Source organism: Squalius cephalus (genome assembly GCF_949319135.1).
Source record: "Squalius cephalus genome assembly, chromosome: 1".
Taxonomy (NCBI): domain Eukaryota; kingdom Metazoa; phylum Chordata; class Actinopteri; order Cypriniformes; family Leuciscidae; genus Squalius; species Squalius cephalus.
This window is the reverse complement of record NC_137122.1, coordinates 32,990,582-33,013,413: the sequence shown is the minus strand read 5'-3', so window position 1 is coordinate 33,013,413 and position 22,832 is coordinate 32,990,582. Positions and strand designations below refer to the sequence as shown.

Here is a 22,832-nt window from a genome sequence, read left to right as displayed (position 1 = left end):
TTTATATTAGGCTACTACTGCATTACTGCGTAGGCTATGTTGCATTTTACTTCTGTATATTTTCAATATACAGTAATATCTGGTTGTTACATTATTTTGTGTAGTTTAATGTAATCATATTGTGATGTGAGGGGAAAAAGTACTTCAGTAGGTTACTTCACATTTGTAAGTGAATACTTAACGAAATATGCAGTTCCGAAAATTAAAGTAACAAAATGTAGGCTTATTGTCACAATATTAACAAATTGTTGCTAACTAGAGCTGCGTCCCATATCAAAGGGCGCATCTGACGCGCTCGGACCGGTCTAGCCTACGAAGGATTGTTCTTGTCGCCTGGCAACTGTGACAGCTGCAGATGACGAGCGCGAGAAATACTGGACTTTTTATATTCAATTGGGTTTTGTATTCAAACAGGGCTAAACCGAAAATACATGATCCGGCAGCGCTGGGGCTAAAAAATCGTCACCATGTCCTCCAGTAAAATATAAAACATAAAAATGACAATAGCCAATTCTGGCTCCATAGTTGTTTACTCAGTTATCAAAATGAATGATCAGGATAGCAGCTGTCCTCTCGCACCGTTGCTTGGCGCCAGGAGCGGTGATCGGGAACACCTGGTTGCGCAATTAGGAAGGCTACATGGTGCGTCCTTCAGAGGACGCATAGGCTGCATCCTTGAAGTCTGCGTCCTTCGAAGGATGCAGCCTTCAACATTGGGACACAACTGTAGGTTTGACGGCTTGGGTTGGGAAACGCCTAACCACTCCCCTCAAACCGTTAGTCTGCTGAGTGAGAGATGGAGAGGAGGAGCGCTAGAGTAAAACCCTGCCCTCTGTTCAATATTCCTTTTCACTGGGAAATACGTCACAACACTGGAGAAAAGTCGTTTGCAACTTCCGGTTCACGCGGACTAAGTTCAAAACCTAACGTAATACAAAGCAAGACAGCAATTTGCTAAAATTCTAATACCATAATAAATTCCAAATCTAAAAAATTATTATTAAATATTATCTATTAGATGTAGCTGAACACCTACACATGTGTTAGTCTTTTAATTTCTATACAAATATAAAAGGGGAGCAATTAGGAATAATTTTGTACGTTAATGTAATGGACCATGTAACATGGCTGTGAAAGTCATTCTTGTTTTGTAAAGACATTTTGCCAAATAAATCATTGTAAAATTCTATATGTTATTAGTGATTTTATGTTGTTAGGGTTTTATGAGTGACACAGTGTGTTTGTTGTGTGTGACAACCTTTGCTATAGTGTAAATTTGTTGATTTGAAACATGAATTAAAGGGATAGTTGACCCAAAAATGAAACTTCTGTCATCATTTACTCACCCTCAAGTTGTTCCAAACCTGTATGAATTCTTTTCTTCTGCTGAACACAAAAAAAGTAACCAAACAGTTGATGAAGTCAATGGAGTCCATCAACTGTTTGGTTACCCATATTCTTCAAAATACCTTCTTTTGTGTTCAGCAGAAGACAGAAATGCATACAGGTTTGGAACAACTTGAAGGCGAGTAAATGATGACAGAATTTCCTTTTTGGATGAACTATCCCTTTAGGTGGTTTTAGTGCATTTTAAATGTGAAATTAACTGCTGTGCCAAGTTGAATGTTGGTTTGGAGGACTGTGTGAAGTGTTTTGAAATAGTATATTGAGAAATGTGTCCTAGCGAATGTAAAAAATAAATTAAAAAACCCTGTAACAATCAATAAAATATACATACTGTAACTAAAATTTTGTTTTGCTTGTTGTTTTGCTTTGTTTTTACCACTAGAGGGAACACTATTTAGCTAATGGACTGACTCTCTTTGTTTGATACATTATGTGACACTGCGAAGCGTCAAAACTAAAAGGTCTGAATTAGATCTATGATATTAAGTGTTGTCTGTATTGTAATGTTCCTTGTACATAACCCCAATATGAACTCATTTTTTGCTCATTAAGTATGAAGTCTACACAATAGGCAATGTGCTATTTTAATGACTGAGACTTCATCTCAGTAGGATTTCCAGAGTTTCATTCATTCACTGCAAATAATTTCTCCCTACACCAAAACTTTTTTATGCTAGCTAAGAACCGCAATATAGCCTATACACAATGGTTCAAATAAAATGCAAGTGCTGAGTCAAGTTAAATTGAAGTCAAGTTAAATCAGGTTTAGGCCTATTTTTTGTTCTGCTCGTTTGTGTAAAATACGAATGAAACTGTCCCTCTGGAAGCAAGGTGTGACATTTGTGTAACTGTTGCCATAAACAAATGTTTTGGGGTTGCATTTGCATGTTCTGAACCATGATGAAACTATCTGTCAGACGCTGGAGTGGAGAACATTTCCCCCTGTGAGACAACACATGAGCACATAAAAAAAGACTTCACACATATATTCCTAAATCTGAAAGCTGTATCTCAACAAAATCATGGCACTCCAACGTTATTTAGGGCAATTTGTTCATCTTCCAGATCTGATATTTTGAGCTTTAGATGAGACGGATCATTTTACAGATTTTGTGTTATTGGGATTTAAGATGAACCACTGATAGGAGGCTTTCAGAATTGTGTCACTGACTTATTAAAATGATTGTTAGAATAATTGAGATTCGTATCACGCTAACTATCACATCATAGCCTTTTGTTTGGTGTTAGACATAGGCAAATCAGCAGGCTATTCATCCAGTACAAAACAATGTCACACCAATGGATTACAATATCTTAGATGGAATATGAATAAGAAATGTCTACATGTTAACAGGCAAGCCAAATGAAGTGAAGTAAGCAAACAATTAAGTAGAACTGAGAAATTAGCTAATGCTCGATGATGAGAAAATGAAAAATATGTTCTTTTACATTGTAAGCAGACTGAAAAAAAAAAAAACTCTTTTAAATTGTTGTTTCTATTCTGCAGTATTACATATTGAGTAGCCTAAATCTAATTTGATATTTATATTTCTCACCTAAAGTGCACATATACCTAAATTTACAATAAGGATTCATTTGTTTACATAAGTTAACTAACATGAACTATGAGCAATACATTTGTTATTTGTTAATCTTAACGTTAGTTAATAAAAATCCAGCTTGTTTGTTCATGTTAGTTCAGTGCATTAACTAATGTTAGCAAATACAACTTTTGATTTGAATAATGTAGTAGTAAATATTTAGATTAACATTAACAAAGAAGATGCTGTAGAAGTGCAGTTCATTATTAGTTCATGTTAATGTAGTTAACTAATGAAACCTTATTGTAAAGTGTTACCAAGATATTTATTTACTTATTTTTAACAAGGAGAGCTAGACAATGAGAGCCATTTAATGGTCAGAAAGTACTGCTGTTTGCTAGCACTTCGGACACATAAAACGTCGTTCACTGCATTTGCAAGTTAATATAGTGATTAGCTCCATTAGCCCCGCCCACCGCGCTTTGAGTGACAGCTTACTGTCAGGCTGCAGGTGAAATCATCCAGCTTGTCGTGTGAGTTGTTGCGACAGAGTTGAGCTGTTTGAAACTCTGGCGTCTTCAAGTAACTAGAATGGATCTGTCGAATTAGACCCCGAGGAGTGATCTTCAACAGGTAAATCACTTTAGCCTACTGTCGATTTAAAGAGAAACACGATGATGAATGTAACTGTTTAGTAAGTAAACATTTCAGAGTCGAACTTAATCACAAACTTTTCGACGCACCTCGGCGTCCGACAGTACGCAGGAAACTAATGCGTATCAGGTTTTTTTTTTTTTCTCTCTACAAAATATTAACAAAACGACGGCTATGCTTATGCGGTTTTTGGACTTCTTGAACTATATGTGTAGCCTACATTACTTGACTTTAGTGTAGAATTTAGGTTAGTAAAGTCCTTTCCAGTGTCGCGCGCACAAACGAAGCATGTTAAAGTGATGCAACAGATGAATTAGTGTGATTAGATTATCTTCTTTGCAGAAATATAAAAGCTATATTTGGGTTGCTATCTTACTCATAAAATCTATCGTTCTCTCCATTTATTAGTCACTCATCCTCCCTCATAATAATCTAATAACCAGCTAATAGGATGTAAATGAGTTTAATCTTGCAGTTCCAACATGGAATATAAACTAAAATTCAGGTGCCATAATAAAATGAGTGATGGAATCTAACAAGTTTGCATGCTGTGTGCACTCATTGAAAAGTCAGGGAGTGAAAGGATCATGCATTGCCACATTAATCCAATGACAATTTGTGTTGTTGTGCATGGTTATTCTGTTATTTATGTACTGCACATAAACATCAATCTACTGTCAACCTCTACTTGCCTCTCTTCTGCATGCTCCATATATGAACTTATTGCTGTTACTGTTGAGTTTTTGCAATATTCATGGGATTTTATGCATTGTTGCTGTCTCTAATCAGATTATGATTATTTTCTGCGTATTAATACAAAATCCTTCATTTCACAATCACTAATGCAACTAATGTAAATAGCTGCTGTTGCTATAATGAGTCACACTGTCTGTCAGTGTCCCCCTCGCCCTGCTTGTGAGATGTGTATAGTGTGAAGATGTCATGATGTGATCGTTCATAAATGGGAGGTTCCTCTATGTATGTTCAACAGATGCCTATTCTGATCTCATATTTGCCTAACAAATTGAGCCACATGTCATGGCATGCTTTTTTTGATAAAGCCTTTAGGAGAGTCCTAATTCAACTGGGAAAGCTATTCCTTTAAAATACAGCTTGCTATACAGGAATAGTTTAATAATTGTAGGATGCCTCAGCATGCTTGGTGTCCGCCCTGCCATGGTCCTATAGCAAGTTTCGTGATGTTCTGCAAGAACATGTTAACTTCTCATCCACTCCCAGTTAATAAATCAGTGACTAAAGAATACAACTCAGTGTGGAATTTGCATTGTTGCAGAACAGCAAACAGTAATGCCTTATGAATATAATCACTATTTTGGATTTGACATAATGAGTGAATGCATTTGTAAATGAATTTTGAATGCTGAAACTATGTGAGAGTGATTAATAATTCATGGCATATTTATTTCATAACATGTTTTAATTATAGACATGATGACATATCATGAATATAATGATGTGATGGTTGATTATTTACACAAGTGAATGGTAATAATGATAACTGTGGTTGGGGACAAGAAAAATCCTAGAGAAAAAGATTACACCAATCATTGGCTACTAAGTATTTAGTGAATGTATGAAATAGTTGACATCAAACACATGAACAGGATCATCTGAAATAGTTTAGGTTATTTTTCATTTTCGCTTTGATCGAAGATTGTCTAAGTTCCAGATAAAATGAGACAATTTATTAAAAAAATAAATAAATAATTCAATGGTCAGAATTATAGGGCTCACAGAGAAAATACTATTGAGTGCTAATAAATATGTATTTGAGGGTAAAAATGCTATATCTCAAATATGTCAAATCACTATTTCAGTGGTGAGTGTTGATGTACAGCTAGCATAAAGAAACACTCCAAACAACTGAAATAACAAATATTAACTGTGTTCTAGCAGTGCCTATTAGCATGTATTATTTACATCTCCAGTACTGTTGATTTAACAGTATAATTTGTTCACATTGAGTGTTTATTTTTAACTGGTTTGGCTGAAGTATTTGATATTGAAGATATTGTTAAAAAGTAAGGTAACACTTTACAATAAGGTCTCATTGTTAACATTAGTTAGTGTATTAATTAACATGAACTAACCATGAGCAATACATTTGTTACTGTATTTGTTAATCTTTGTTAATGTTAGTTAATATAAATCCAGTTGTTCATTGTTTGTTCGTGTTACTTCACAGTGCATTAACTAATGTTGACAAATATAACTTGATTTTTAGTAATGTGTTAGTAAATGTTAGTAAATGTTGAAATTAACATTAACAAATGCTGTAGAAGTGCAGTTCATTATTAGTTCATGTTAACTAACATAGTTAACTAATCTTTACTAATGAAACCTTATTGTAAAGGGGTACCAAAAGTAATATGCCACTCCTTTCCAAAATGCATTTCAGGGGTCAAATATTGCCCAGTAATTAAAGAGTCAATCTGTAAAAATCAAAAGATACTGGGGGTCCCAAACTTGGTTCCTTCAGACGGCCAAACTGGTGGAATCGTCTGGAGAAGGATTGTAAAGTTATTCAAGTGCAAGTTCACAAATTGGCTGAAATTTCATAGTGCATGAAAAAAAAACCCAAAAAACAAAACCTTATTGAACACAAAACCAACACTTTTTTTTATAAATCTCTCAGAAATTTTAGGCACTCTTTTTGATAAGGCAGTTTTTTGGGGAACTTATAAAATGTAAAGTCCGTTGCAGGAACTGCACAGTCTGTCCATAGTTCCTTCAATAACCTTATCATTTGGAACAGGCTTCAGGTATATTTTAAAGTTCCTCAAGTACACAATAAGATATTTAAGGCACCTTCAAAGTCAGGCATGATGATGTTTGTGTATGTGATGTATTATGTACAGTATTTTTGCATCAAGCAGAGATACAACATCTAAGTGAATCAAGACACTAGTTAAATACACAGTTCTGTTTGTATCTTGTCCTATATACTGTGGTGTTACAGATATGTGGCGTGACATACAAATTTGTTTTGTATACAGTCCAATTTGACCAATATACAAAAAAAATACTCAATACCAATCTGTGGCATAATGCTTTTAACGTACCACTGACACATTTTTTTTAATCACGCAATATGAATTACGAATGTGGGTCTTTGAAAAAGTGCTATTTTATGAAGAAATTATGGGGCAAAACTCATCGACCTTCTGTTGTCTTAATGAAAAACATAATTCTATTAGAACAAAGAGTGTTTCACCACAAAGGCATTCAAATTTTTTTCAAACCTTAAAATTTAGTGATACTAAATTTAGTCATGTAGTGATTTCCTGGTCAAAATATGTATGCATCAAATGCATTTTCTATGCATAATTATGTCCAGATGCTAATTAACACACATGTGCTAGTACACATGGACAAAATTTGTAATGCCATGAAACAGCTTTAAATCTGGAAATGTTAAGCTCATTTAATAGTGAAGTGCAAGCAGAGATGCTGTAACGTCTGAACAATATGAGCATCTTGATGTTTCACTCAGAATCCTAAATAGAATTGTGCAAGCACAGATTTTTTGAACTCCACATATCCACTTGAAAAGCATGCCATGTCAACATACACGCTGCACCTGACTGAGGGAGAGAAGAAAGCTCCTGTATTGTGAATGTCATCAGATCGGCTCTTAGGTTCATGTGCATGGCATCGTCCCTCACAAAGGTTGAATTGTTAGTGTTTGCTGGATCCAATTTCGAGCAATTGCATTACAGCTGGAATGTGCAGATTCACTCTTAGACCCAAAACAATGGATTTCTTATGGTTCATTTGAAGCAACTGCATATTTCTGTCATCGATCTGGGAATGTAGCATTTTTAGAATGTCTCTGTCTCTTGCATCTGTGCAGTTTGTCATCAATGCTATTTGCATGCCTGTCAATAGCACACTATCACCAAAAATTCAGGAAGCAAGCTTTGAGGACTGTCTTAATCATTCACTTGTTTATTTATTGGTTTATGGATGTATTAATTAAACTGAGTCAGTATTTTGACAATGAAAACCGCATTTTGTTAATAAAAAGAGATGTGGGATTGTCTTATTTGTCTGGCCAGTTTGTAGTTAGTATTTAGGAAACTTGTTTGAAACCAGTCAGTGTTTGTTCAGTTCTGTTTGGTGATGTTAGTTGCACATAAATGACACACCTCACGGAAGGAAGTGCTGTAAATAACAGTGTTATTATAACGTTAGAATAATATTTCAAAGTCATCAATCATATAAAATAACACACAAGTATGAGAATTAAAAGAAAAAAATGATATCTTATCATCAAAAGGTTTCTGTTCACCAAGGCCACATTTATTTGTTCAAAAATACAGTAAAAACTGTATTATTGTGGAATAATATTACAATTGAAAATAACTGTTGTCAGGTTTGAATACATTTTAAAATGTAATTTACTCCTGTGATGCAAAGCTGAATTTCCAGCATCATTATTCCAGTCTTCAGTGTCACATGATCCTTCAGAAATCATTCTAATATAATGTTTCTTGAGCATCAAATCATCTCTTAATATTATCGTCAATGTTGTGAATATATTTGCTGCTTAATATTTGTGAGGAAACCATGATAATCTTTCGTTTTTTTTGTTTTTTTTTTGATGAACAAAGCATTTGAAATAGGAATCTTTTGTAACATTATACTCTCTATCGGTTCATTTTATGCATTCTTGCTGAATAAAAGTAATTTCTTTCACAATTTATATTCGGCTACAAAATTAATATCAAATAACACAATGTTTTTAAGCTCATGAGAAACAAATTGTTCAAACCTATTAGTGGTCTGGGTCTCCAGGGTTAAAGTTCACAACCTTAAAGTGATAGTTCAACCAAATGTGAAAATTGCCGTGTTGTTGTATCTGTAACTTTCCTCTGTGGATCACAATACAAGACACATTGCACAACGCCTAGTATCAGAACTTCAAAAACGGCTAAAAAAAACTTACTGTATGCAGTATATTGCAAGTTTTCTGAAGTCATACCAAAAAAAATGATTTGCTGAGCGTCTCCTGCTCCATGGTTCTCAGATCTCAGCCTTGCTCGTATGCGGTTCAAATACGGTGCGTCACGTCAATGATATCAAACTTTGTGTACAAACCCAACATGGCATTTGTGTGACTGAGTGAGATTTGAGAGCTTCAGCCGGATTTCTTTTTTTTTTTGCCCACTTCTTCACAGAAAGCCATTGCATGACTTCAGAAGGCTTGGAATATTGCCTATGCGTCTCGTGGACACGATGGTGCATTGATTGTTTTGTCAAACGCCCGTCCCTTTTGAAGTCCTTTGGTGTTCAAACAGAAAGAAAGTCATACGGGTTTGGAGCGATATGAGGATGATTTAAATGATTTTCATTTTTGAGTGAACCGTTCCTGTTATGTTTATGTAATAATACATGACGTCTATCAGTTTTTATCTTACAAATGTGCTATATTAGATTTCTCATCAGCGCAGTCTTAATTGGGTCAGAATTTACTCTAGATCCTGGTGTTTAGAGTGTACAATTTCAGTCATTGTAAAGGAGCAGGCCCACATCAGGACTCTTTCACTTTCACACAAAACAGTTTAGTGCAGTTCCCCCGAACTGGTAGCTTGGTGGAGCAGGGCTGCAGCCCATTGGCTGAGACGCTTTTGGTTTGTGGTTTTTTTTTTTCTAAAATCGGATGGAGCCTCAGGAGCACGTGGTAGGGGCTTCCGCTAGCTTGGTTTTACACTGCTCTTCAACATGAAAATCACTCAAGCAGGGTCCCGCAGGGTAACAACCTGTAGATGTAACGCAGTTTCATTTTTCTTGATTGCTCGGTGAACTTGAAACAATGTAAATAATTCTCTGTTAAACAACACAAAATTATAGGCCTTTGACTTGTTAGTTTGATTAGATTTGTGTCGGACTCGTTCCTGATAAGTAGTTAGTAAAACACTTCTAAATCTGACGTATACTACCGTTATAAAATTGGGATCAGTTAGATTTGATTTGAAAGAATTAATACTTTTATTCAGATATAACACATTAAATTGATCAAAAGTGATAGTAAAGACATTTATAATGTTGCAATATATTTCTATTTCTAAAAATAAATCTGTTCTTTTGAACTCTTTGTTCATCGAATAATCCTGAACAAAAAAATCATCATATTAGACTGATTTCTGAAGGATCATGTGACACTGAAGACTGGAGTAATGATGCTGAAAATTCAACTTTGACGTCACATGAATAAATGAAATTTTAGAATAAATTAAAATAGTCTTTAATCTTAATATTTCACAAGATTACTATTTTACTGTATTTTTGATCGAATATCAGAAGATTCAATCAGAATTTTGATTCAATGTGTCTCAGTCTCAGTGGTCAGATCACATTTCGGGTAGTTTTTTAATACAAAGTGCAGTATATTGTTAGGAGCGGTGTCCAAATTCACTCATTTTCCTTCACTCTTTCCTCATATTGCAAACTACGTTTTGAGCAACAACAAAAAAAAATTCAGTCTTTACACTCTATAAATGACTTTCAGATGTTCTATGAGTCTCATGCCGCTTAGACAATGATGCAGACACAGATATATTAACTAAGTGGAAGTTGATCTCCTGATAATTTGTATTTAAATATACTATAAAATGAGTATCACTTCTGCTGTGCAACTTTAAATGTGTTCCCAACATTTCTCCTTTTAAGAGGCCCCGCTAAACACCTGCTAATGAAATGAGGAAGTGAAGAGCGCTCTCTTACTCACTCGCTCCAAAATAAGTCGAGAGGAAATCTGGTCAAGGTATAAAAGACAGGGGTGGGGGTGGACTGTGTGTTTGTGTGTCTGTCGGGGTGAACCGCTGTAGTACGTGATGCTTCATTTTTAACTCGGCTGAGTCACGTCCTGACATGAACACAAAGCCAATGTGATGAATGACAGTATAATGCCGTATCTCTTAATCGGCGTGTTAAGATGTGTGGGGAGAAACCCATCGTTTCCTAAGGAAGGGCGCCGTTAAAGGCCCTCTCTCGCAAATCGTGGGCGTTGTCGGCGTGGGAGAATGCACACACGACCTAGTGCTCAACGTTGACACAGTCTCCCACTCATTTAGGCCTATCTGATTTCCAAATATGAGAAACTGTCTTTTAAACAGCATGAGACGATGCTGATGCATGACGACATAAGTTCTTCATCCCTCCGACATCGGGCTGACTGCATATTGCACTTGAAAATTGCAAAGGCTGGCTGAAATCTGCAGTTCTTCTTTCCCTTAACCAGAAGCCAACCTCCTGTGTCACACTCCTACTCAAAAGTCAAATGTCTCCTGTCTGCTAGGGATGGGGAAGTGAGGCCATTACGGTTAGTTTGCGCTCACAAATGCAGTTTTTCCTGAGCCTAGGGGTGCAAAAGCGAAAGGGCAGATATAGGGATGTTTGGTATGATGGATTCACAGGAATATGCAAAAGCGTGTGTGGGCATATCAGTAGTAATGGTTTGATTTCATTTGCAAAGGCCCATGGAGCGCTGGAAAACATTGCTGGTATTATGCCACTGAAGTGGTCCGGCTGCAACTTCACCTGCAGCAAGAAATTTGTCATGCAGAGTCTTGAATTAACATGTTGCTGCTCGTTAATTTACATTTACGCCCCACAGAAAATCAGGGAAAATATGAAAGGTTATCAAGAGCATGCTGGAACCTTTTTTTTTTTTGGGTAGGACTAAATTGACTCAGAGGCCAGAAAAAGACACACACACCTTGTATTGTCTCTTTAAAGTAGGTGAGACATCAAAGTATTCTTACTAGAGAAAGCCTTTTTTTTTCAGTTTCATTGTGATTCGGTTTCTTCCAGAGAATGGAACTGTGACATGATGAATGTCTGAGGAATTGGCTGGAATTTAAGCCTTTTTGCCATTGGACAATGAACCTTGTCATGAGGGTGACTCGTGTACACTCTTAAACATCTTAAAAGATTCGGTTTACAGCCAAAGGTTCAGATGCATTCATTTGATCAAAAGTGACAATTAATACTTTTCATAATGTTACAAAATACTTCCATTTCAAACCAATGCTGTGAAAAAAATCACAGTTTCCACAAAAATATGAAGCAGCACAACTATTTTCAACATTGAAAATATGTTTCTTGAGCATCAAATCAGCACTTCTACTTGGTAAAGACTGCACTGAATGTTGAATGTTCATTAACAACTGACCAATCAGCTTCGAGCTCTAGAGACTACTAGATTCAGCAGCATTAAAATAGGTCAATTACTTTATTTGCTATGTTATTTACATTGTTATAAAACAAGTTAGGTTGTCATGGGCATGACAAATTAGATGGTTGCTCTCCATTTTGCAATCGCTTGTCAAACTGTCCGAGAGCTTTTGACACAGGATGCGTTCTGTGTTTCCTCTGGACTGTTTTTCTAATTGTTGGTCTATATGTTTAAAGGGATAGTTCACCCAAAAATATCCATATATATAGGCATTTGTCAAAATATCTATGCTTTTATTGTGCCCTATACCTATACACATAGAGCAACGACCTCAAAGCTGTTCATTACATTAATAAACCCCTTAATTTATTAATCTAGTATGAAATTAGCAGCAAGCGTTCGGTACTTGCACCTCCTCACTTTGAAAGCTTTATTAAAATTTGACTTAATACATTTAAATTAAGTGTTCGTTTAATTCCAGTGTTTTTGAGTCTTCATAATGTATTATGTATGGCCTTTATCAGCATTTTATCAGCCATCTGCAGGCCTGCTCTCGGCACTCATAACATTCGACCGTTAATCACTGTGCCGCAGTGCCGAACAGCTACACCGTTGATTCACACGTGTATGTGAGTGTCAGTTTGAGCTGCAGCCATCAGCTATTCAGAAGACAATCAGCTCAGTTCTGCAGTAGTGGAGACAAACTCTTTCACATCAACGGTGTGCTGTGACATCTTTACAGCCACTGTCAACAAGGTTTAAAAAAAAAGATATGGTTTGTCACACCTCTCTGAATTGAGGCAGTGTGTGGTGGCACTGACAAAAGCGTGCCCACCACCACAGGACATGAATACCCACTACAGCTGCAGGTCACTCTCGCATGAATTGTTTCATTGTTGATTTTATGCTGATGATATTTAAAGACAATAAATGGCTATTAAAGGTAGTAGTGTTAAAGTAACTTCACAATTGTGGAAACAATAATCATTGTAACTGAAAATGTATACAGTTGCAAGTGTCAGGGACAGTTTAACAACATATCGTATTACTCTCTTGTAACAAGAAGTTGTATTTAAATAAATTACAATTAACCTTTAAGCAAATAAATCTACATGAAACCCTGTTTGCGGATTTAAAATCTCTAATGTGAGTGAAACAGGAGGAAATCGGTTCAGCTGACAAAACCTTTGACAACATGTCAGATTTTCAGTAGAGCTAAAAATGCTATAAAATAGTTTTGAAAATTGTAAGTTTCAAACCATGCGTGATCTGTAAAACTGTACGTCTATCCATCACAGCCTCATTTTCATTAGTGTTAAATTCATTATGGCATCTACCCTGATTTAAGTTTATTGGCTGCACGGTCAGAGACATCAGCAGAAAAGGAAATTAAACGTATAAAAAAAGATTATATTTAAAGCCTGTATGATTTGGGGAAAAAAACTACTAAATAAAATGATAAAATTGCAATTTAAAAATTGCTATGTTTGTTTGTAGGGCTGCACAATTTGGCAAAAAAAAAAAAAAAAAAGGATTATATATAAACAATAAGATGATGATGATGCTTATAATAATAATCTTAACACTTAACAATAATGTTTCATTAGTTAACATGAGTTAATACTTTAGTTAACATGAACTAAGTTAACAATAATTGTACACCATTTATTAATCTTAGTTTGTTTATATTAACATTTGCTAATACATTATTAAAATCAAATGTTGTATTTGGGCAATTCCACGCAAAACTGTCACATCCATAACGCCAACTCAATGCCATGGTATTGAGTTGGCGTTATGGATGTGACAGTTTTGCGTGGAATTGCCCATTTGTTAACATTAGTTAATGCACTGTGAACTAACATGAACAAACAATGAACAGCTGGATTTATATTAACTAACATTTAACAAAGATGAATAAATTCTGTAACATATGTATTGCTCATTGTTAGTTCATGTTATTACATGGCTTGGTTGAATTCTTATGTAGAATACGGTCTGTTATTTCTTGATAACAGATCGCTGCTAAGTATAACACACCGTTGCATTGAAAAACAGAGTGTTGCTATAGTATTCTAACCGTAGAGACGGAACGGACTATTTTCTTTAGCGAAAGCAATACAATCGTTTTTAAATCAATAAACTCCTTTTTAAATCAATATTTTGTGTCAAATTATTGATTTATTTGGTAGGTAGCCATGTAATAAGAGGGATAATGTAGAGCGAGGCGGTTGTTATAGCGAATACAACCCCGACAGGCTGATTCAAGCAAGGGGGTAATGTTTCAGAAAAAACTGAAGCTTCCCTGGGCGCCGCCATTGATTAGTGGACCATCACCTGCTGTTAGCATTTCCTTTGACTCCCATTCATTTTGGCGTCACTTTGACAGCGAATAACTTTACATCTGAGGTGTTTAAAGACTCTATTTGTCCATTATTTATTTATAAAGAAACACGAAAATGTATAAAAGGCTCCATTACCTTGTATCTTACGTTATGGCCCTGTAGAAGCAGTTTTTGTAAATATAGGCTAACGATTGCATCATAACCACGCGACTCTCTGTCGCACAGTAGAGAAATTACCGTATGGACAGGAGGAGAAGCTCACAGGCAATTGGGGGTACGTGGAGGCAAAATGACAAAGTAATTAATCAGAATACTTGAATACAGAATACCTGCTGCTAGCTCATGGACACCTCCTACTCACACTCTCCGTCTCTGCAAGTTGCGGAAGGGAATGATTCAGATTTCTCTTGGCACAGCTACTAGAAGACAGACGGGTTGCTCACGTCACATCTACATCATCAAGCTCAGTTTGAGTCTGCGCAGTACGCTCGGCCATCAGGAAGTGAGTGCTTTTAATTGACCCTTCGCAGGGAGCTTGATTGACAGGTGATCTGACCAATCATACTTCGCCATCCGCCATTTTGTCTGACAAAGCAGTCAGGAGAGTTAGTAGATTAACATGGGAGGGTTTGAACTTGAAAAACGGAGTGTTATGACGCCTTTCCGTGGTTAAAACAACATTCCTTCTTATGTTTGTTCATGTTTATTTGAGGCTATAAATTAACTAGAAGGAAGAGATGATCGGTTCACGAGCAGCTTTAACTGATGCTCTACATCGATCTGTCACGACACATTAAAGAGCCACAAAACGGTATTTATTGTTTAAATTTCTTTTAAAAAATGACAAAATTTGAAAGGTGAGACTTTGTTTAATATGTTTAATATGAAACGTAACCGAAAAGTAACCTGGTCTGTCCTGTCTGTCAGCGTGTTGTCAGTCTCCTCTCTGCTCCGCGATGTATTTTTCACTGCGTGAGAACATGGTGTGGCCTGAGAACGGCGTAGCTTGTCGGACATAGCGACAGTAACTAAGGGGGGCGGGTCTTTGCGAACGGTCAATTGACTTCACTTTTCTCCGTTGAATCCAATGGGGTCGCTGTGTCCATTTATTTTACTGTCTATGGATTCAAGACCTGATCAGCCTGTTGGGGTTGTATTCGCTATAACAACCGCCTCGCTCTACATTATCCCTTACTTAGTTTAATACATTAACTAATGTTAATAATTGAGACCTTATTATAAAGTTAAAATTGTTGTTATTATTATTATATACAAATATTCAACAAAATATGATTGCTATTGTAATATTTTATTTGACAGTGTAATTGTAAATTTACAGTGCTAATATTTATGTATGTGTTCTTCGATTTCAAACGTTATCCATCAAACTTATATTTTGGTGGAAAACTGCAGGTAGCCCTTAAAGCTTGTAAAGAACACAGTGCTGTGTTTATTCAAAAAGCCCTATTGTGATTTTGGTTGTATTTCGATCAGTCATGCATCCCACATCTATCTTTGTGCATGCAATAACATGTTTAATTTTTATCTTATGTGCTTTCAATGCTGTGGGTGTGAAAGGAGTGTCGAAATAGCGTCTGAAACTTGATTCTCCTTCATTGTCTCATAGGGGCCTCTGCAGGAATGGAGAACGGAAGCTTAATGAACTTGCTAGAATATGGGGAGGCCTCGTGGGAGAATGCAGAGAAGAACCGGTACATCTTATGCCGTTTCATCAACCCCAACAAGCTAACCTCATATCTGCGACAATGCAAGGTCATCGACGAACAAGACGAAGACGAGGTGCTCAACTCACGTCTGCTAGAGTCCAAAGTCAACCGAGCAGGTATTATTCAGTGTTCTTGTGTGTGTTTAAGCACTGTTGATGATGTGATACGGATCCATCCAAGGTTGGTTTCACTCTCTAAGTTGGATTGAGGAGACATCAACATTCATAGATGCCAGTGACAGACAATACTAAACACTGTGGAATATGGAAATGCAAATTCCATGCCGAAAACATTTACATGCAAATCACATCATCAATCAGTTACTCGGTCACCCCATCTTTCACTGTGTTTTTTCCAGTGGTGTAATTTGATGATGAATGGACGCTTTTAATCCTGTGAGCTGCTGCTGTAGTTTTTCTTTCCCAACGACTCCTTCCTGAACCTTCGTATCATTTTTCAACTTCGGAACGGCCAGAGGCAGAACGGATGACAAGGATTTCGCCGAGCAGCTTGCTAAAATCTGCACTGTTTGTTTGTCACAAAGCAGCACATCAAAATGCTTGTTTACCACGACTGGGATTTTCACAGCCCCCTAATGATTCTCTTTTCCCTCTGGGACTAGCAGTTTGGCATGCAATACAGAAGATCTTTCAAGTACTTTTTGTGCCATGACTTTCTCTAGTGAGTTAAAATACAATGCATCGCTTTTCTCAAAGACAAGTCTGGACATTCCTGCTACAGTGCAACAAAACTACAAAGTAGAAGTCCAGCTTCAAGCAAAATGTCTGTCCACACCAGATGCGACATTTCTAAAAGAAACTAATGAATAAATTGCAAATCACAGCCAATCAGAATAGTGTGTGGGCGGAGCTTTCTCTGCAAGTGCATTTCTGTCTCATTTTAATATAATGCAGATCACAATCAGTACCTAAGCTGTCAATTACATTTGTGAAATGATAGGGTGTGGTTAAAATGGATAGTTTACCGTAAAATGAAAAGATTTGTCATTAATTACTCACCCTTGTGTCTGTCCAAACCTGTAAGACTTTCATTCATCTTCGGAACACAAATGAAGATTTTTTTTTATGAAATCTGAGAGATATCTGTCCCTTCATTGACAGCCTACAGAACTACAACTTTGTCGCTTCAAGAAGTTTCTTTAAAATATCTTGATTTGTGTTTTGAAGATGAACGAAAATCTTGGAGTAAATTATGACAGAATTTACATTTTTGGGTCCACTAACCCTTTAAGCACTCAGAGAATAGATGGGGTGAATTTCCATTTTATTCTGACTTAAAATTATTATGTACAATTGATCAATATTTGCTTTCATTTTTTTTGTCTTGTCAGCTAAATAACTAAACTAAGATGCTGTTTTATTGAAGAACAACATAAAAAATGACAATGATATAACATAAAAAAACATTTAAAGTTCAAATATTACCGCTGCTGCTGTTTGATATAAATGATTCAACCTGATCCAATTAACAGATACTAAGTATTTTTTAAGGGTCACATCAGGTAGAAAAAACACATTGTACTTTTCTCAGTTCAACAAGTGTAATGCTGCAGTGGTTTTTGTCTCAGGTCGGTTGTTGGATATCCTGCACACGAAGGGAGAGCGAGGCTATGTGGTTTTTCTAGAGAGTCTGGAGTTGTACTACCCTGACCTCTACAAACTGGTCACGGGGAAGGAGCCCACTCGCAGATGTTCCACTATAGTCGGTGAGATGCTTTTAAATTAAAATGCCACCCATATAAATGACCTACGACCATGCCTTAAAATGTCTGTTGCCTTCCACCTGCTTCCCCTCTGGGATGAGCATCTGCCTTAAATCCTCCTTCAGATTTGTGCAGTAGCCTAATAAACCAGTACTGTGGTGGTACTATGGTGCACTAGTGGTACTTTGGTGATAAATGATTACCATACTCATACACCGTGGTGTTTACATTACATCTCAATAACAACATGGTACTTTTTTGTGCAGTTGTGTTTCTTTGACTGTATTTGGTTGTTTGCCTGTAGTGGAAGAGGGCCAGGAAGGACTCATCCAGTTCCTAATGAATGAAGTCATAAAACTACAGCAGCAGTCCAAGGCTAAAGACGTGCAGCGAGTGGATATCTTGACCAAATGTCGCACACTAGAGGATGATTCCAAGAAGCTACGGCTGGCCAACCGGGAGTTGCTGACTTTCCAGGAGCGCTACAATAAGATGAAAGAAGAGCGCAATAACTATAATGACGAACTTATAAAGGTGAAGGATGACAACTATCAGCTGGCCATGCGGTACGCTCAGCTCAGCGAGGAGAAGAATATGGCCGTGATGAGGAGCCGAGACCTTCAGCTTGAGGTCAGAGGGCTTCTGAAAGCATTGCATTGTCTCTGTCTCCTAGAGTTACTACTAAAAGTGATGGGTCACTCATATTTACATGAATTATTTGACTATGTGGGATACAAATGTTGGCTGCTGTCTCTCCATTTCCTCCAGATTGACCAACTAAAGCACAAGTTGAACAAGTTGGATGAGGAGTGCAAAATGGAGAGAAGGCAATCTCTGAAATTGAAGAATGACATTGAGAACCGCCCTCGGAAAGAGCAGATATTTGAGCTGGAGCGGGAGAATGAGGTCTTGAAGATCAAACTCCAGGAGCTGCAGTCCATCATACAGGTGAAGACCCTTTCTGCATCACAGTAAATAGAAGACAGTGATAAGCAAACAGTTGGGAAAGGTTATTCAAAGTTAGAGTTTTCACAGTTATTTTGTTTCTTTTCGTGCATAGCCCGGTCCTCTGCCTGATTCAGACAAGGCCATCTTGGATATCCTGGAGCATGACCGGCAGGAGGCTCTGGAGGATCGTCAGGAGTTAGTCAACAGACTCTATAACCTGCACGAAGAGGTCCGACAGGCCGAGGAGCTTCGGGACAAGGTCAGGACTAGCCTTATGCCTTGAATAATCATTTCAGCTTCAAGCTGCTTCCCAAACAATGCATTGCAAATATACATGTTGGGTAAAATAGCCTATTTTTAATTAGATAAAAATAATGGATGCTTTTTCAAAAAGGCCTCGCTAGGAAAAACGTAAAAAATGTTCAAACATCAAATTGAAATATATTACTATTCAAAAGTATGGGTCAGTATGATTAAAAAAAAAGATTATAACTTTTGTTTAACAAGGATACCTGAAATTAATCAAAAGTGACAGTAAAGATAATGTTACAAAAGATTACATTTTGATCTTTCTATTCATCAAAGACTCCTGAAACAAAAATGCATCACAGTTTCCACAAAAATATGAAGCAACACAGCTGTTTTCAACATTGTTGATAATAGGAAATGTTTCTTGAGCATCAAATCATCATATTAGAATGATTTCTGAAGGATCATGTGACACTGAAGACTGGAGTAATGATGCTGAAAGTTCAGCTAAATGGTGAAATAAATTACATTTTAAAATATATTTATATATAAAAGTTATTTTACATTGTAAAAATATTACATAATACTGTTTTCTGATCAAATAAATGAAGCCTTGATGAGCATAAGAGACTTTTCAAAAACATCTTACCGACCCCAAACTTTTGAAAAGCAGTTTTCATGATACAATATAAGTAGCCTTTATTCATAGGTGTGCTAGTTGCACTGCGTTCTGGGATTAACTTATCTACAAGTAATGTAGTACTTTTTTGCCAAAATTAGTCATATAACAGCACAACTTTGCTGCCTACTGTTTAGATCAGTCTTTATGTCATGAGACTGTATGTGATGCCTTAAAATGCTGTCTGGATAGGCAACTCACTTTTGGAAGAGAGCTTCAGAGTGGGGTCATATTGGTCACTTATGATCAAATATCATAATGAACATGCCAAATGTGATATTACATTGGCATAATGGGGCATTAAGTGTGTTTAATATGGACTCAGCATGAGAGATTTTTAGTTGACGGCTAGAAATAATGAAGTGTAGGCAAAGGTTGTTTTTTTCTTGTCACACATGAACGAGAAGTGACAGAGCCTGATGAGGACTGGCTGCTCTAAGTGGCCCCTTCTGCAATGTGCTGCAGCTCTAATTAGAAGTGCATCTGAAGTGACGTGTGAAAAGTGTCAGAATTCAGGGTAAGGCAGGAAGGGGGGGAGGGGTGGTGGCAGTGACGACTTATCACAGTCAGACCATTTTTTGAGCTTTTCAAATATTCCAATTCTTGCATGAAATGTGTATTTTATAGTGCTGAAGGCCTAAAAAAAAAAGTATTTTAGTTAGTCTTACCAGCATCTCTCTTAACTCTGCAACCATGTTTAATACATGCAGAATGCTTGTCAAAGCCAAACAATATCTTCCACATTCCCAAATAGATCTTTGCTGTTTGTTTGTTTATTGACATGGAAAGTAATCCTAGTTTGAAAGGATTGCTGTGCTATACTGAAATTTCTGCTGCAGCAAAATGTAAATGTATGCCGTAGCAGAGCTTTTTCTCTGTAAATGATGAAGCAGTCAGCAGGGTTTGAGCTGCATAACACCATTGTGAAGTGTAAAATGTTGTTCTGAGGGTTAGGTATTAATAATGTGCTACAAACTGTTGCTTATAAATCTTTTTTACAGTTTAGAAGGTTTCCTCTCAGGTTCATGTGATGCAGTGTTGAATGATGCCACTGTGCTCTTTATTCTACTGATGGGTTTAAATGAGAAATGTTTAATCTAATAATGCACAGTACCTGGAAGAGAAGGAGGACCTTGAATTGAAGTGCTCCACGTTGGTGAAGGACTGCGAAATGTACAAGAACCGCATGAATACAGTCATGGTGCAGCTGGAAGAGGTGGAACGTGAGCGGGACCAGGTTGAGTACTAATGTGTTCCTAGCGATGGCTTTAAATCAGATCACTTCCCGTTACTTAAGAGCTACCGATATAGTATTGCTTTCTTCGTCTCACAGGCTTTCAAGTCAAGAGATGATGCTCAACACCTCGTGTCTCAATGCCTGATTGACAAAGACAAGTACCGCAAGCAAATACGGGAGCTGGAAGAGAAGAGCGATGAACTTCAAATTGAAATTGTACGCAAAGAAGCCAAGATAGTCAACCTGGAGTGCAAACTGAGACGGTTGGCTAAGGAAAATGGTTTGGATCAGGTGAGACATTATCTATTGTGTTTTTTTTTTTCTATTTTGAAACTCCCCTTTCATGTCTTTGATGTCACAATATCAGTTGTTGGTGCATTAGATATATGCTTTATTCCAAGCCGCTGAATATTTCTTCTGATTTCTTTCATGATGTTTCCCCCTCAGAGTCTGCCACGAGACATTACTCCACTAATTATAGCTCAGCACTTTGGGCAACCTGATGCAAATACAGGAGGTCCTTCAGAGGACTCTGGAGAAGAAACTGTTGATGATCACGAGTTTAAGCTCCAACGCAGATGTAACCTCAAGGGCAGAGTGAGTAGAAACTTCTCATTGAATGTCTTTGTAATTATTATATGGGTATAAGCTATTATTTCTGCATTTCAACATTTGTCATTCTCATTTATTAGATTAACAGACCAAAATCTCCAGCAGCTGGACCCAGAAGTCCTCAATTCCAAAGTAAAATGTTTATTAAAGAGCTCTGATGGTGCTGTATGCAAACTTGCAGTTAATATGTGGTTAAAGCATGATAACGTTCACCAAATGTTTGCAATAAGAATGAGCTTGGCTTCTTTTAATTTCATCTCTTATTATGTAGCCTTGCCTTTCACCAATGGAGATCTATCAGAACATGCAGCTTCTGACAACACGGGTCTTACCAGTGCCAGCGTAATGATTTCTCCTGCAGAGACCTTCTGTAAAAATGTATGACTCATTTTCATCTCATTTGTTTATCTCTCCAAGTAGCTTTAATTTGAAGGCAACTGTTGTGTATGTGCTTTTTTAATTTTTTTTTTTTTATAGCTGCGTCCCCGTAACGACAGCATCTTGTCCACTGCGCCAGAGCCTCCAGGCCCTCAATCCATTGTCAGGAGGATCAAGGAGAACCCAAACTCTCAATACAGGTGGTAAGTGTAACATACACACATAAAACTTGTGTAGCTGTATGTCTTTAAAACTAGCTGTGGCTATATTGTTACTTCTTTTATAGATTATTTAGACTGCATTTCCACAAAAAAATACCATAGTTAACGCAGTAACAATAGTAAAGTCATATTGAATTGTTGTTGGTTGGTATTATAGAGTAAGATTTACTGTGCTGAATCTGTCTTTCAGTCTTCCCTGTTCAGAAACTGCAGATACTGACAGTGGAGACAATGGTATGAGCATGCATAAATGATTTATTCTGCCCACTCACCGTCTGAATCATACACTTAAGTGACTCGCCTTTGTAAAAATGTATTTTTCTTTTGCTGTAGATGACCACGACTTAGACATGTCCTCCTACGGGCCTTCATCCATCCATTCATCTTCATCTTCCCACCAATCTGAGACAATGGACTCGTATGATTTGGAGCAAGTCAATAACATCTTTAGGAAATTCTCTTTGGAGAGGTTTTTTTTTTTGTTATTTATAACCATTCTTTGAACACTGCTGTGAATTCCTTTTTGGTGACTTTGAGAAAAAAAATCTTTATGTCTCCGTCATCTCAGTTCGTCCTCACTTTACAAAAGTATAAATCAATATTATAACTTCTCTTTGATCTGTGCATGTGTCTATTTTTTTTTTTCCAGACCATTTCGTCCTTCATTGACCTCAGGCCCTCAGCGAAACTCATTGCGGCCGGTGCAGAGCCTTTTTCTCTCTGGTGAAAACCTACTGTCAGAAATCACTATGATTGGTGGAAATGATAGTGGCATCTTTGTGTCCTTTGTCCAGCCTGGCTCTGATGCAGAACAGGCCGGAGTTAAAGTCGGACACCATCTTTTAATGGTGAGTTGAACTCCTACATTTGTTCCACAACCAAAAAAAAAAAAAAAAAAAAACCTGTAGTAG

At 36.9% G+C, this 22,832-nt stretch overlaps 1 protein-coding gene across 1 annotated transcript in view; it reads left to right on the top strand.

Moving 5' to 3' along the window:
- Positions 1–3,457: 3,457 nt before the first annotated feature.
- card11 (caspase recruitment domain family, member 11) overlaps positions 3,458–22,832 on the top strand; it is a 26,252-nt gene continuing 6,877 nt past the window's right edge. Inside the window, exons 1-15 of the mRNA XM_079871996.1 lie at positions 3,458–3,581; positions 15,775–15,990; positions 17,463–17,600; positions 17,902–18,227; positions 18,366–18,545; positions 18,658–18,804; positions 20,585–20,710; positions 20,807–21,001; positions 21,158–21,307; positions 21,403–21,454; positions 21,594–21,700; positions 21,800–21,903; positions 22,112–22,155; positions 22,255–22,390; positions 22,571–22,769. Of these exons, the coding sequence (XP_079728122.1) occupies positions 15,789–15,990; positions 17,463–17,600; positions 17,902–18,227; positions 18,366–18,545; positions 18,658–18,804; positions 20,585–20,710; positions 20,807–21,001; positions 21,158–21,307; positions 21,403–21,454; positions 21,594–21,700; positions 21,800–21,903; positions 22,112–22,155; positions 22,255–22,390; positions 22,571–22,769 (2,106 nt within the window). The 5' untranslated portion in view covers positions 3,458–3,581; positions 15,775–15,788. The remainder of the gene's footprint in view (positions 3,582–15,774; positions 15,991–17,462; positions 17,601–17,901; positions 18,228–18,365; positions 18,546–18,657; positions 18,805–20,584; positions 20,711–20,806; positions 21,002–21,157; positions 21,308–21,402; positions 21,455–21,593; positions 21,701–21,799; positions 21,904–22,111; positions 22,156–22,254; positions 22,391–22,570; positions 22,770–22,832) is intronic.